The sequence below is a fragment of the Lissotriton helveticus genome, chromosome 8 (genome assembly GCF_964261635.1).
Source record: "Lissotriton helveticus chromosome 8, aLisHel1.1, whole genome shotgun sequence".
Lineage (NCBI taxonomy): Eukaryota > Metazoa > Chordata > Amphibia > Caudata > Salamandridae > Lissotriton > Lissotriton helveticus.
Genome location: NC_136069.1, coordinates 227372899 through 227389746, shown reverse-complemented (window position 1 = coordinate 227389746; position 16848 = coordinate 227372899). Strand labels below are relative to the sequence as shown.

The 16848-nt window shown below is 44.7% G+C and overlaps 1 protein-coding gene across 1 annotated transcript in view; it reads left to right on the top strand.

Annotated features, from left to right (window-relative positions):
- Positions 1 to 16848, top strand: part of MRE11 (MRE11 double strand break repair nuclease) — a 365919-nt gene that overhangs the window by 23052 nt on the left and 326019 nt on the right. Inside the window, exon 3 of the mRNA XM_078656972.1 lies at positions 10037 to 10169. Coding sequence (XP_078513098.1) covers positions 10037 to 10169 — 133 coding nt within the window. The remainder of the gene's footprint in view (positions 1 to 10036; positions 10170 to 16848) is intronic.

The window sequence follows — 16848 nt, the reverse complement described above, 5'->3', positions numbered from 1 at the left end:
TTCAGTCAAATACCCCTGCCCCTCCCACCCGACAGTACATATCATGGCAGACAATTTAAAGTAAGCAACTAGTACCTCCATCTGCATATTGAAAGGATGAGTTAGGTCAAGAAGGTAACAAACCAAACCATTTAGCCCATACTCTACCAAACATCTACGGGCATCCCCGGGCCTCAAAGAGGGCCTCCTCCTGCACCCCGCACCAGTTCACCCCCTTCTCCACTTTCGTAGTGTCAGTGCCGCAGCCTGGGACCATTGAGCTGCAATGTCTCGTTTCGCTACCGCTAGTGCTGTCCCCAAGAAGCACTTATCAGCCCGGGAGCCGTCCAGGCCATCAAACACTCCCAGCAACAAGTGTCTCGGGTCATGGGGGACCTCCCAGCCCAAGGCCCGCGTAAGCTCCGATTCACCCCTCTCCAGAATGGAGCTAAGGCTGAACAGAGCCACACCATGTGATAGAAGTCGGTTGGGGTATCAGGCGTAGTTTCGAAGAGGGGGTTAAGTATTTAGGAGCCATAAGGACATCCCGCCAATCTGCCTCTTCCAAAGGGCCCACCCAACCCTCCCATCGCTCTCTAAGGCGATCTAGGGATGTGGGGCAGTTGTTAATCAGGGCCCGGTATATACGGGACACCCCCCCCCTCTCCCCCGGTTACCCAACATGACTTGAGCTTCCAGAGGACTAAACTCCGGAAGAGAGGTAGGTGTCGGGAGGTGTATGTGGAGGGCATGGCGGAGCTGCAGGTATTTATAGAACTGGGATCGCTGGAGGGCGTGTGTCTGCTGAAGGTCAGAGAAGGCACATACATTGTCCCCTACCCACACATCTCCAGTGTGGCTATCCCCACCAGATCCCAACGGCGGAAACCCTCCAGGGAGGAGGTCTCCCCCAACCAGGTACCACACCATAGGGGCGTCTGTCTAGTCAGCTTCCGGTCCCAGTGCACCGCGCGGAGGGTGGCACGCCAGGCCTTAAGGACCGGTCTGGTGATGGAGGGCAGTGAATGTGGCACCGGGGAGCCATACAAGAAGCCCTGGACCTGCGCAAAGTCCAGGACTGTAAGCTCCACCCGGTAGGCTGGGTCGGACCAGCCGCCCGCGAACCAATCATGAATCACAATGAGTTTGGTGGCTAGATAGTAGAAGTAAAGGTTGGTGACTCCCATACCACTGTCAAAGGGAGGATCTCGACAATGGGATAGGGACATTCGGGAACACCCACTCCCCCACAGAAACCGGATAAGTGTGCTATCCAGTTCCTTGAACCAGCTATTCGAGAGGGGAATTGAAATATTCTGTAAAATATAAAGGAAGTGGGGAAGGATCATCATTTTGAAAAGGGCGCTCCGGCCTAATGGAGTAAGGGGAAGGGATTGCCAATTCTTAAGATCGGCTTTCTTCCGGGTGACTAGGGGGGCAACATTAAGGGCCCACTCTAGCTCAGGCAGGAGGGTCACCCATACACCCAGGTACTTGAATGACTGCCTCCGGAGGGGGATCACCGCCTGCCAGTCGAAGCACGCCCGTGAGGGGTGGAGGGGGACCAGTGTGGAGTTCGCCGGTTTAAGGCGGAGTCCCGAGACCTGCTCGAAAGCAGAAAGGGCTCTCAGAGACCTGGGGCCCGAGTGATCCGGGTCGGCCAAATAAAGCAGAACATTGTCCTCATAAAGAGCAATTTTGTCCACCTGGCTCCGGTCCCATCGCCAGCCCTGGATGAGGGGGTCTTGCCGTATGAGCACCACCAGGGGCTCCATCGCCAATGCGAAAAGGAGTGGTGAGAGGGGGCAGCCCTGGCGGGTGCCTCTCCGAATCGGGAATGGGGCGGAGGATGCGCCATTGACGAGAACCCGGGCTCTGGGGCGGTTGTAAAGAACTTGGACCAGACAGCGGAAGGGAAGGCCAAAACCCATTCTCTCCAGCACATCACTAAAGTAACCCCAATCCACTGTATCGAAGGCCTTCTCAAAGTCCACAAGGAGAAGGGCCAGATATGGAGAGAGCCGATGCCGATGGGCCAGCGCGAGGTGAAGGCGACGGATACAGTGACGGGTACCCCTGGCCGGCATGAACCCGCATTGGTCAGGGTGGACCAGATCCTGCAGGAGTGGCCGGAGTCTCTGAGCCAATGCAGTGGCGAAGATTTTAATCTCGGTGTTTATCAGGGAAATAGGGCGATAATCGGAGCAGTCCAGTGAAGGTGGGTGTGTCTTCGGGATGACCACGATAGTCGCCACATCGGATTCAGACGGGTAGGACCCGTCTTCGACCACTTGACGGAAAAGCTCCGTCAGATGGGGGACCAGATCGTCGCGGAACGCAGAGTAGTATTCCTGGGGAAAACCGTCAGGCCCTGGCGTCTTGCCGGAATGTAGCAGGGGAATGCCCCCACGAATTTCTTCCGGGGTAAGAGGGCCATCTAGGGTATCCGCCGTTTCCCTGGGAAGACATGAAAGGCATGTTCCGGAGTCCGGCAGCAAGGGAGGCTCCGGGAGGACGCGCGGTGGAGAGGACCTCATAATATTGCGTGAAGGTTTGCGCAATGGCCAGAGATATCACATGGCGTGTCCCATGGGCCGTTCGGATCTCAGGGACGATGCGGTGGGCTCTAGGGTAGGATACCAGATTGTAGAGCAGTTGGCCGTTCTTGTCGTCCCAACCGTAAATGCGCGCCACTGAGGAGCGCCAGAGCATTTTGGCCGATTCCATGGAGAGCCGTCTAATCTCGAGCTGTCTAGAGGAGTTAGCATTGTCATCAGCCAGTTGAGCCTTTTCTAAATGAACGGCTCTGGACTCCAGCTGCGCCAGGTGGGCGGTTTGGGCTGCGCTCTTGGCATGTACGAGGCCCTTGGTGACTCCGTGGAGGACAGCCTTGCCCGCCTCCCAGAGCGTTCCCTGCGAGGGGACCGGCCCTACATTGGCGGAGAAGTAATGTCGGAGCTCCTGGCCGAGGGAATCCACCAGTTCGGGATCCTGCAGAAACCATGCTTTGAGACGCCAGGTTGTCTTGGGGCCAGTGGACGAGGACCCAATGTGGATCAAGATGGGGGAATGAACAGAGATTCCCCTGGGGAGAATCTCTACCCCTGACACCAACTGGCAGAGGTAATTTATTATTAGTGAACTGTTAAGGTTTCAGATGTGTGCTGTGCACCATTTTTGAGATTTCGGTAGATGTGTTTATCAGAAAGAAGAATTTGTGTTGTGTTATGATATTGATACTCAGTTTACATTTTTTAATATGCCGTTTTTCGACTATGAGAGTGGTAATATCTTATCAAGCCTCTGCAAGACCAATATTCGTTTTTGTGTCTTTTCCTTCCTTGGTACATGTTTTCATTTTATCCAGTCTTCCAAATACCTTTAATCACTTCATTGGCAATGTAGTTTTTGGTGAGACCGTTTACATATTGAAAACCTGGAGACCCAGGGAGCTTAGGTTTTATACTTGAAGAGGAGCTGATTAGTTATAGAAGACTTAATTTGAACCAAATTTCAATTAGGCTTGCCATTAGGTAGTTTGGCAAAATTCAGAGGCTTACAATGGATATTGGGAGTTTGAGGCTCATATCAACTCATTTCAGGAAAGCAATGTGTACAATGTATGGAAGGCTGTCAAGATCTGGATTATGGTTACCTAACCTGACTTCTTTGAAAGAAAGTACAACCCCAAGATTTTGTGAAGATTTCAGGTTCAATAAGAGACCTACAAGAATTGCTTCTGGAATGAAATGCTAGCTAGATCAGAAACTTTCGCCAAAAATATGCCATCTTCCTCCCTCTTGAAAATGCTGTTGGGGCTTCCTCCCTTTGGCCGCCGACGAGCAGGTTAATTGAATCTTTAGGCTTTTGATTCTTTTTCTTGAGTGTCTAATTAAGAAAGTTCTTGTACTTAGGCTTCTCCTAATACATGTCTGTACAGTAATCGATCTTGATGGCCTAGGTTGGGGCTCTAAAGTTGGAGGAGGTATACTAATAATATAAAGAGAGAGACCAAACCTTTGAGGCGGGTAAGCTCCGGAACCACTGCGCCTACCTTAACACCTCATACAGCATTGGGAAGGCGAGGCAAAGCAGATGGACATAGGCTATACACCAGCGCAAAATGTAGTTTGGAAGGGACAAAGCACGTTGTGGGACAAAGTAGTCCATTGGATGTAGCACCACCTCTGAGGTGGGCGTTTGCGTTCAGCATTGTATGACGAATGAAGAGTGAGAATAGCGTTCTATCACGTAGACAATGTGTGGCATCTGAGTACGCCGTCGGATGACGTACACACGCTGAACGTCGGCGCCTTAATCAGCGGATGCAGAGGCACATAAGCATCGCTGGGGCGCATTATCACATTGAACGGAGACATTAGGAATACGCACAGCATCGCGGTGCCGCATTTGTACACTGTGAGGCAAAGGGACTTGACAGCAGGCACACACGCTGAACGTTGGCGCCGTAATCAGCAGATGCAGAGGCACATATCGCTGGGGCGCTTTCTGAGAGTGGCTGGACACATTTGGAGAACGCACACACAGTAAACATTCACAAAGTGATCAGCCGCTGCAGAGGCACATGCAGCCGCATGCTGATCAGTTGATACAGAGGCAAATGCAAGCCCATGCACGCAGAGCATCGTTGGGGCGAATTCATTCATTGTGAGGACCCATCTATAATAAAGGGCGGAGGTGCAGGCAGAGACTTAGTGCGCTGGCACAAAGGGGAAGCAAGGACGACTGAGTCACGGGACTGTGAGGTGCGCAGGAGCACAAAAGGGAAAATGTTCCCAGATGAGCCACTAACGGCCACAAGTTCAGCTGCAAGGAACACCCAGCAGTAGCGTGTCTGCACGGATCTAAAACACAGGTAACAAACTATTTCTAAAATTGTGACAAGTAGCGTGTTATTCTTGAGAACAACGACATGCTTTAGGACCTACTTATCCTACAGCCTTAACGAATGTGGTATACCATGAGGTTTTGAAATAAAATATATATACCTATTCTAACCATTGCAGACATTTTTGTCATACCCGGACAATGTCGGGGCGGGCCGCTGGTTGTTTATAAAGAGAATATTAACCTCATCACTGCGGCGCAAATTCAGCCGCAGTGCTGAACATTCTAATCAAATCGCGGGCGTGGTAATGACACTCCCGGCCGTCATCAGCACACGCCTACCGTGACTCATGACGGCCGGGAGCCGTCATGAGCATCGAAGAGGTTAAAGTCTCAGTAGTCAACACGATTTCTGAATACTGGATGGAAACATGTATTTTTAAACTTGACTTTTCCCCTAACCTCTACTGGAAAGGCACTCTAGTCTACCACCCGCCTGCTCCAAAAAGGGATTTCATCCAACGCTTAATGGAGCTTCTAGCCCCCCATGTTTCTTCAACATAGCAATTTATCTTGTTGGGTGATTTCAACTACCACAGGGAAGACCACCTGAACATAGAAACTTACCACTTACTATCCGATTTACAAACATTGGGTTTACGCCAACTAGTTATAGGACCAACCCATATTGCAGGCCATACCCTGGACTTGATTTTTATGAACACTCCACAACTCAGTTGTGATCCACCTAAACCCGTACTCTGAACCAATCGTTAACTTATTTGTTTTTGTATCCCCTCCTGCCGAAATGCCTAGCACCTACCTACCAAAATAATCCCTCCAGACAATGGCAGAAAATTACTGCACTCACCTGGTCCAAGGAAAAGCTGCCTCCTTTTCACTCTGGTCATGCAGATGTAGACCTAGCGGTTTGTCATTTTAATAGGGCTCTGAAATCTGTATTTGATAAAATAGCCCCTCTTAGACACTTTAAAAAGAGCTCACACATACCTCACTTACCCTGGTACTCATTAGATTTAAAGTCAGAGAAGGCTTTCTGCAAAAGAGATGGCGTCTCACCAATCGTCCTGCTGACAAAAATACCTACTAAGTGGCTCTATCAACGTACCATCGTAACATCAAGAATACTCGTAAAGCTCACCTTGGGAAGCAAACAGACGAGGCCGGGAACTCATCTAAAACTCTTTTTAAAATACTCTAATCCAGTGGCTTTCTCCCCGGTACCAAACCCGTCGCAATCACTGTGTGACGCTTTGGCCGACCACTTTGAATGTAAAATCAAAGCGGTTTACCAAAATGTTCCCACCGTCGCTGTCCAGTCCCATGAGAGCCTGAAAGCCCTTGCTCCTTTCCCTAATGCCACTGTTAATCTATGCAAATTTGAAGCATTCTCTCTAGAAAAAACCATCACAATTTTCTGATCTCTATAAAATCGGGCTCTCCCACCGATGTCTTCCCACACAGAGTACTGGCACATCTTGCTCACTATGTGACTCCCCAAATGTGTTGCTTACATAATCTATCTATAACAACGGCAAAAGTTCCCTTAGATTGGAAATCTGCAATCATTAGGCCTATTAAAAAAAGACCAATCTAGCCTCAACTGACTTTACCAATTACCGGCCGATCTCTCTCTTCCCTTTGCTGGCTAAGCTGCTGGAAAAAACATTAATAAGCAACTGATAACTTATCTCAAATCAAGCAACTTATTAGACCCTTCTCAGTCACGATTCAGACCGCGTCATAGTACTGAGACACTCCTATTAGCTGTCACTGACCATATCTAATACTCCCTTGACTCAAATATCCCTACCATGCTGGTTCTTCTGGACCTGTTGGCAGCATTTGATACAGTGTCTCATCAGAGACTTCTTGAACGTCTACAGGAGATCGAGATCCACGGTACGGTTCTGGACTGGTTAGCTGACTTCTGTCCAACAGAACCCAAACAGTCATCTTGGGGCCATATTAGTCTAGAACTCAACCGCTTGACTGTGGTGTACCTCAGGGCTCATGTCTTAGCCCTACGCTTTTTAACATTTATATGGCCACCCCTTGCCAAGATTGTCAAAGATTTTGGCTTCGAGATTGTCTCTTACGTTGACGACACACAGTTGCTTTTCTCCATCAAAAACAATCTGTCTCATTCAAAAGCATTGTTTTCTGCTGGGATGAAGGCTATTGCAACTTGGATGTCTGACAGCAGACTCCAACTCAATCCCGCTAAAACCGAAGTCATGTTGTTCGGCCAGGCTTAACTTCTTTGGTCTCCGGATTGGTGGCCTTCAGACCTGGGTCTCACCCCGATTCCTAAACCAGTGGTAAAAAACCTTGGAGTCCGTCTGGATCAACCCCTCTCCATGACAGAACAAACCTCATCTATTACTGGTTCCTGCTTCTACATGCCGTGGTTGCTGAGAAGGGTATTTCCCATATTACCCATCTCCTCAAGAAAAACTCTTGTCATTAGTCTTCTGGACTGCAGGAACTCACTTTTGGCTTCCATTAACGAGAAGCTACTCTCCAAAATTCAATTGGTCCAGAACATCGCTGCCCGTCTGGTCTGTAACCTCACCCGGGTTCGGTAATAGCCACTCTTCTCCAGTCCCTACATTGGTTTCAGGTGAGAAAGAGAATTATTTTTAAAAGTTGCTGCTTAGCCCGTAACGCCCTCCTTGGACAAGGGCCCGCATATCTACCCTCCAAGTTTGTGCCTTATTCACCCCCCAGACTCATAACATTGTGTGACAACAACTTGCTCAGAAAGGCCAGGTCACGCTTCAGATCGTTCTCCTTCCTTGCCCCTCACCTCTGGAACAAATCGCAATTGCAATTAGGCACCAGTAAAAACCACACCCATTTCAGGAAAGCGTTAAAAACCCACCTATTTTAATTATTGCCTCCTTTGCCCGCTGTCTTTTGTCCTGGCCCCATGCCGAGATACCCTTCCAGGGGTGATTCGTGTGTGTAATAAATTAAAATACCTTAACAAAAAATAACATAGATTATGTGTACACAGTATGATACGTTTGGGGACTGCTTGTTGAGATGCTTTTGGAAACGTCCAGCTGTTAGTCCATTTTTAAGTCCAGTACAAAGGCTTTGCAGCAACAGTCTGAATTGCATTGATTTAGGCACACACAGGATGCTCACACTTAATCAGCACTCTTTGCTAATTAAACAAAGACTAATCACATTCTCTTTGAAGTAGAATTAAGCCTGTTTTCTGAAACATAGTTTATCAAAAATATGCATTTTGTTATAACTGTAGTCTGATGACCATTCCTATGAAAGAGCTACGCAACAAAGAGTTAAGTGGTTTTTGGGAAAGTTGATAGTGTGACCATGTATTATAAGGGATAAATGACCTCCTGCTGTACATGAAAGGGGTATTGTAAGTCAACTTGGAATTCAGTAACCTTTTAAAGCAACTTGGTCTTCGGCCTTGTTCCTCTATATGGTCATGCAACTCCTCAGTGACTTGCAATATCCTTATAATTGATGGCAGGGGATACTTTACCCCATATATATTTATTTAGGGAATCAGAGCCATTCTGTGTCTTTAGGTGAACTCCACACGCATTTCTTTCATGCCACTCTATCATATTATTTCTAAGCATTTAAGTCTTCCCTTACTGCAGCCTTGCATGATTGTGTGCTGTCTTTTTTTTGCCTAGCGTCTCTTGCCATCTTCCTCAGAGTGTTGATCCAGTGAAACCTACTTCTGTTTTCATAGATACTGTCGCTACATAGTTTTGTCGCTGAGAGCCTTTCTAACTTAATACTAATGGTACAGTGGATGAGAATTCAAAGCTTTTCAAAATCATTTTCAGTTGTAAGCTGCTATAAATCATTTCCTTCTCTTCCTCTTCCTTCAGCTACACTATGATGGGAGAGCAAATTCTCATACATATCCTTATGTATTTATTTCGTATTTAAGTTTTTTATATAGCATGGCGCTTACCCATTTTGGGTGCCAGTGTGCTTCCAGGTATACTCAAGGTTGTATGTTTCTTGAGGAGCCATTGGCTATAACAGAAATGAGGAGTTAAATGAATAATTCCACAGCAGTCCTGAGGTTGGGCTGCTGTGTAAAGATAGAAGTAAGCAATACACCAACATATCACAAATATTAACCCTTTGGGCACGGCCGGAATTACCCTGCGGTGCGGGCGAATTCCACACGTGCGCGGTTCGGACGGAACCCGGCCTTCCGACCCACGTCTGACGCTTGCAAAGGGTTAAGAAAGGATTTCTGAAAGTAGGCCATGGCATGATTGACATGAATGGTAAGAGAAAAAGGGGCAGAGGGAAAATTAGGAATACACATACATGCTGGAAATGGGAATTTTTTATTTTACCATACAGTTCTCACAGGATCCATAGTTAAAGAGGGATCCACACTGGATCAATCAGGAAACGAGTAGGGAAGGTCCTGTGGTTAGATTGGAGCTGAGTCACATCTTGTAATCACTTTTCAGTGTGCCACACCTGAATGTTTCAGGTGGCCTCACTCCAGCTAGGGTTAGGTTCAAAATATTTGACGGACACCAGTGTTAGTGGAAAGTAGCCAACTACAGAGGTTGGGTTCATTATTACCATGTTCAGATGTCTGCTTCTCCTTTAAAGATGATGATTAAAGAGGTTTATCAAACCCATGCTAAAAGGCTCAAAAATGTTTAAAGGTGCTTCGACTTGCTGAGGATATATTGCCAGAAGAAGAGATTGAGGCTAAAAAGTGTAATTTAGGCGTCGGTGACTGCCTGTGGATTTGCCAGCAATCACTAGTGCGGAAAGAGTCAATAATCATGTGCCTGGTTCTGTCATTTCTAACACTGTATCTCTATTAAAGTCAATAAATGTCCATCAGCTCTAACTACCGAAGAATGGATGAGTAGGTATTGTCACATGAATTGCTTTTTCGAGGTCTCTAAAATTGCCTTTACAATCGTTTTGTTTGTCTCGTTTGTAGAAACCTTGTACGGAAAGTATATATTTTTCTTTACAATAGAATTTTTTTTCAGAATTACACTTGCTAAGGTGAATGTTGACTGCTGAGTGTGGCTGTTATTGATCTATTTATGAATGTTTGTGGGATAGATATACAGAGTTTCTAATGCTATATTTCAGTTTTTGATACGAAGTTATGAAATACTTTTTCACATTGTGCAATTTGGTTTTATTACAGTGATGATGACAGCACATTCAAAATCCTTGTTGCTACTGATATTCACCTTGGGTACATGGAGAAAGATGCTGTGCGCGGAAATGACAGCTTTGTGACTTTTGATGAAATTCTCAAACTCGCCAAAGAACACGAAGTTAGTCAATTATATCTTGTATGTAAATGTTGTGAGAGAAAAATAATCCGCACTCTTAGGGCTATCACGAGGCCTTATGAGAGAGAATTCTACAATCCTATTACATTTTTCATCGTATAAACCTGATATTTATATTAGAAATTGTGTTCATGAATTGTGTCTATGTGTATGTGTGAGCACACATGCACACACCCCACTCCTGCCACAAACACCACCCTCCGCCCAACACACATACTGTTAATTCTAGGTGTGTGACACAGAAAAAAGATGTATTTTTGAATAATATCTAAAATGTTTTAAAGAAATATTACAACTCTTTGTATGGTAGTATAACTATATTATTTCTGAAAGGTTTCCCAATTTCATATCAACTCTTATTACTTTCCTTTATCTGTTACTTAGACTTGTCACACAGAAATATTTTTTACAAAACTGGTGTTTGTTCACAACAATCTTATTTTCTGAAAATATAATTATACATTTAATGTGTAATTTATATATAATACATAGAACACAGTCCCTCGCCGTATTTGGACATGTATAGCTTTTTTGGAAATATAAGAATTGCATAGGAATTACTTCTCTTCTTTCCTTAGGGTGGAAAAGCTGAAAGTACTCTCTGGAGCTCCAAGAGGTTTGATTGTGGCTGCTGTGGTGCTTTAAAATCATTCACGGGCCGATAAAAACAAATATGAAGGGCACTCAAAGAGGCAACACACAGGACACTGCCTGCGGTTGTTGAATGTCTATAATGAATGTTTGTGAGCATGTGAAAGTGATTGTTTAATTAATATGTCATTTGTGTGGGTGAGACTTTACAGCAGATTTATTAGTGTGAGGGACAAAGTGTGATAGAATGTGAATTTGTGTGTATGACTGTAGAGTTGAAAGTCCTAGGCATATTAGACATGCGGTTCCCCTCTCACCCGTTCAACATTTTTCACTGATCTAGGTTGGTTTCAATGCATTGCAGACTCATGTAGCACGACCCCTGCCAGTTTCTCTCCGGTTTATTTTACAAGTTTCTTCTAGCAGAGGACTCCCTTCTATTGGTGAAGAAGTTCACCGAATGGATCACCTTCAACAATTGGTGACTATCTTACCTATGTCTAGGCCATTGCTATAATCTTCTTTTAGAGTGTTGATGTCTAGGCCATTGTTATAATCTTCTTTTAGAATGTTGAGGTCCAGATTTTGAAATGATGAAAGTAGGATTAATTAATCATAAACTCCCCAGCGGTGCCAACCATCAGCAGCATCCCATCCAACTGCTTTCTGTTTGCCTTCACAGCATAACATTCTTTCCTGTGGTTCTAATGTCTGACATCATTAGTAGTTCTACCTTTTTACTGAAACTCGAGATTTAGCCTTTCTTCCTGCCTTGGAAATACAGCATAACCAAACATAAAACAGCAACTATATACATTACATACATCTCTATGCAAATTTTGAACAGATTACTAAATGACATATTAACATACTTTTTCCATATTTAATGTGTGGCTTCATTTCCCCATCACATAATCTTTAGAGGTACACTTTTAGTTCTTACCAATGTAACGTCCTTTTCTGTTCATCTCTGTTTTATTATCGATGACTTTCTTTTTTTTGTTGGTTTCCTTTTATTCCACCTTTTGCTTTCACACACCACAATTCTATATTTGATCCATACTGTTCCAGGTTTTACTTTGACACATTTCTTTCCAACACTGATTACTTCAATGGGTTATGAGAATTTCGTTTCACCTTTCCATACCATTCATAGATACTTCACTCGACAAGACACACACATTAGTAAACGTTGCTTTTTTTACTATCATACTTTGGCTTGTATTTTCCTTCTTTCTTCTTGATATTCTCCTGAGTTTCCTTAGTATCACATCTGCTTTTCAAGTTCATACCACCTAACACCAACATAGTTTTGAGTTTCCTACCTCTTGATAACTCATGTGTATATTTTATGGTATCGTGGACAGTTGTCTTATATGACCACACAATCTGATTCACATGTTCAATCACTGACCTGCCATTGCCAAATATATATACTGTCCTTATTGATGCTGTTAAACCTTTCTTCTAAACTATTGGCTTTTGGGTTAAAGACTGCAGTTTTGTTCTGTACAATGATGGGGTGTACCAAATATTTCTCCATCTCACTGGTACACAATTGGGTGCCAATATCTGAGATCTGCTCCTCCAGATAGGTCTCATTCCTAAAAATGATTTCTAGGAATTTTCTCATTTTCCTGGATGTGATTTCAGGTACAAATTCGATTTCAAACCATTTCGAAAAGTAATCCACCATCACTATGATATATTTGCTCAGTGTTCTAAGCTTGTCCATTAGGCCTGTTATAGTGATGCCCACTTTTGCCCAAGGCCTCATAGGAAATTTCACCTGTTGTAGGGGTTGTGAATGTGATTTTTGGACTTCATCACAATTAGCACATAAGTAACACTCTTTGACTTTTGCTTCAATCTCTTTATCCATAACTGGCCACCATTATATTTCTTTTAACCTACTCTTGGTTCTCTGTCTTCCCATGTTACCCTTATGGGTCAATCCAATCTCCACTCATCCTCTGATATGGCACTCAGGTCTACATAGGGTACATAAGCCACCCATTCTTGTTCCAAATCACTCTCTGCGTCAGTACAGTGATTTTTCTTGATAAGCTATCTGCAAACACATTGTTTTTGCCCTTCCCAAATTCTAGCACAAAATTAAATTCCTCCATATTTACTAATCATACCCAGTCCGTGGGGATGCCAAACAAGACCCTCTAGTAGTAAACAGATGTATTAAAGGCTTATGATTTGGACACTCTTTGAAAGGGTATTCATCACAAGTATGTTCTGAAATGTCTTCCTGCCCAAAATAGGGCAAGGTTTTACAATTGCTTTGTTATCCTGAATTTGGCTTAGTACAGCCCCAGAGCCATGGGCACATACATCAGTTGTCAGTTAAGTCTTATTCTTAATGTCAAACATTCCTAGAGGTGATACGTCCTTCCATCCCATCCTCATCACCAAAGTGTTATCTCCTTTTAGAATGACGAGGTCCAAACATTGAAATTATGAAAGTAGGATTTATTCAGCATAAAGTGCAGAGCGCTGTCAACCATCAGCAACATCCCATCCAAATGCTTTCTGTTTGCCTTCAGAGCATAGCATTCTTCCCAAGGTGCTAATGCTTGTCATCATTAGGAGTTCTACCTTTTTATTCAAACTTGGGATGCAACAGCCATGGTATTATTGATGCCTGTTCCATCAGTCTGACAGACAGACATGTACCTGCCACATACTGACCAACAACTGCCACTCATGTCCATAAATCACTGGAAAGCTGTGGCCAACAAATGGAACACCAAAGCACCTCCTGCATCATCTGAAGTGTAATATAAGGCTAAGCAGAACTTTGAGACTCTTGTGATCAGAAAACGTGCAGTGGATGCATTCTTAAGTGTCTGTATGCTGTACTGTTTCTTCTGCTGCCAGTCCACATAATGTAAGGTAAGCAGGAGTCTGCATGACCTAGTTGTTATGTTGGATAGACCAGTAGCTTAATACACTGCTCTGTATTTTGATTTTAACACATTGTTGAAGCATGATGTGAATGAAAGGTTCATGTTTTTTATAACTTCACTCTGCTGCCTGGACATTTCATTTATTGTCCTCTGTTTATTACTTATTTGTATTCTAGTTTGTATGCCTGCATCCCCCTCCATGCCTAAGCTTTGACTTTTTGACCTCGCCGCCAACTGAAAGTCAAATGGTGCCAGAGAGCTGGCCTGACAATGAGCGTCACTTAGTGTGATTTGAGCCAATGTGTTTGAGATTGTGGAAATCTGTTATGGTGCGTGAGTGACTGAGAATAATTGAGTGCATGACAAAAAGACCATGTCTGTGAATGTGTCAGTCCCTTACTTTAAACCGGCTGAAGGATTTAAAATCTTTTAGAGGAGAGGCAGAAAGGAAGGCGGTACAGGGAAATAGCAGGATAGCTGGTGGATCAAATCCAAAAGAGAATGCTTAGCAAGAGTGGGTATTAAACACACTTTTTAAATGCATTTTAGATTATTTTTTTGCCATCAAGTTCAGGCATGTGCATTTCTAAACCTTGTTTTAATGCATGTGCACATTTAATTTGTACCTTATTAAAAGCTAACTAGAAAAGTGTATGTGACAGCAGCTTCTTATTTATGGCATGCACATCTGGAATACTCCCTAAAGACGTTCTAATTATGTGTTTTTGCATTTTCAGTAAGGCGGGGACGGGGCGGGGGTGTTTGTCTTATGAAAAGCGACTGTTATTCTCTGATCCTGCAACACATACTTCACAGTAATGCCCGCTACACAGCTTGCACCATTCCCACACCATCAATGAGAAGGAAAATGGGGAAAAGGCTACGTTTTGCAAAGGCTATGGATATATTTTTGGACATGCATCACAGCTGCACCCTTCCTAGTTTCTAGGCCACAAAGTAAATGTGCATTCAAGAAAGGACTAATGAAGTCTGTTTCCCTTGTGATCTAAATTCATGTGGCCTTCATGGGACACATATATCCACAGTGTACCATCATTTCACCATTGCCAAACAGGAGTGATAGAGGTCTCCAACCTTTTCTGTAATAAGAGCTACTTTTGTTCAATGAAACTTATCACAGGCTACTCTAAGTGATGTGATAGTCTATTCAAGACAGTCAGCAGTGCATTAGACAGGGTTGCTAGCAGTAAAGTTAAAAAGAACACGATTAATTTTGGAATGCATCCACATGGGTAGTACATAACAGTCATAGCTGCTGTTCCCCGCCACCAAGGTAATAATATGAGTAATAAATGTCTCCAACTCAAATAATAGCTTTAGATTTATTTTGGAAATTTAACAATTTTTCTTCAAACATCAGCTTATGAGTCCTGAAAATACACACATTTTCATCTCAAATACATGTTTTTTTAATTATTAAATCTTTTTATTGAAATCGAGTATGACAAACAGACAACAATCATCACAACCACATAATTTCGTAGTGATACCACAGGTGAATGCCAGAGGAGGTGCACCTCCCCCGAGAAAAATTAGTCATATTGATTACAGTTGCAGTGTGCTTAGTGATTGGGCAATGGTATCATCCTTAGTCAACGGGGATTCACAGATCCCACCCCTATATGCGTTCCAGCTATCCCAGGCCTGTATCCATTTGTTGGGGCACCCTCTTGCAACATATATTGTTTTCTCAGTGACCATCCACCAGTCCATGTCCTTGCTCCAATGCACTAGTCTGGGCGGTTCTTAAGCCTTCCACAGCTTCACTATATTACCCTTTGCTACCATCAATCCCAAGGTAACCCACAGGCGCTCTTTGGTCTTAGGGTCCGTTGCCCCCCAAGCGTTCAAGAGAACTAGTTTTATATTGCCATCAATATTTTGGCCCAATACACTTTCCATAAGTCCCATAATTCCCGCCCAATATCTCTGAATAACCGTGCACTCCCAAAGCGCATGTATGAAGGTGCCTACCTGTCCACACCGTCTAGTGCAATTCTCATCAAAGCTATACCCCATTCGGACCAGGACTGTTCTGGCAAGGTACGATCTATGCAGGATCTTGAGTTCCACTAAATGCAACCTAGAAGAGATGACCACCTGACGAGGAGAAGCCACCGCCGCTAGCCATTCATCATCATCCAGGCCAGCCACATCATGGTCCCACTTAGCACGCAGATGGTCCAGTGGGTCCGGCAAGTTATTTATCAGTTTTTCATAGATGAGCGATATAGCTTTTTCCGGCAGGTGCCCATCCAGCACTCTATCCTCCAATGGAGAGGACTCAGGGAGCGGTTCCCCTCTAGGGAGTTTTGCAAGCAGGGCATGCCTTATTTGCAGGTATCAAAAATGTTCGGAGCACGCCATGTCATAGTCCTTTTGCAGCTGGTCAAACGTGACCACATCTCCGGACTTCCACAGGTCACCCACCTTGGAAATTCCAATAAGATCCCATCGATCAAAGCCCTACGAGCGACTCAAGTGTCCTAGTAGGTCGCAGCGCCAAAGCGGCGTGGCCTTCGTGATCTTGCCTTCCCACCCCAGACTTTGCAAGGCAGTCTTCCATACTTGCACCACATGAGCAGTGGGTCCCATCAAGTTGGGCCCAGCGCGCGCGCGCATATAATGCTCCTTCAAAACTCCCACCTGGCAGCAACCACCTTTCAATCTGAGAGGCTGGGTCACCTAGGGGTCTGTACATGCATTGGTTGGTAACTCGATTCCCCCGTTGAACCATCCCCGTGTGATCTTATGGATAGCTATGCGCGGGGCCTGCCCTCCCAGAGCTGGTCTCTCAGGAGGCAGTCCATTTCATTGAAATACAAAGGGCTGACATAGTTTGAGGCGTTTTGCAAGGCGTAAAGAAAGTGGGGAGGGACATCATTTTAAAGAGGGTAGCATGACCAAATAGGGAGGGAGGAAGCATCTTCCAGTGCCTGACGTCTGATTTGAGACATGTCAGAGGCAGTAGGAGGTTTAGTTCATAGAATCTAGTGGGATCCTAAGAGACCCTAATCCCCAGGTATTTGAAACTGTCGACTACTTCGACTAGTGGAAGCCCACGAGGGAACGGAGGTAGCCTCCCGCTAAGGACGTAGATCACCGACATGGACCAGTTTATCCTGTAGCAA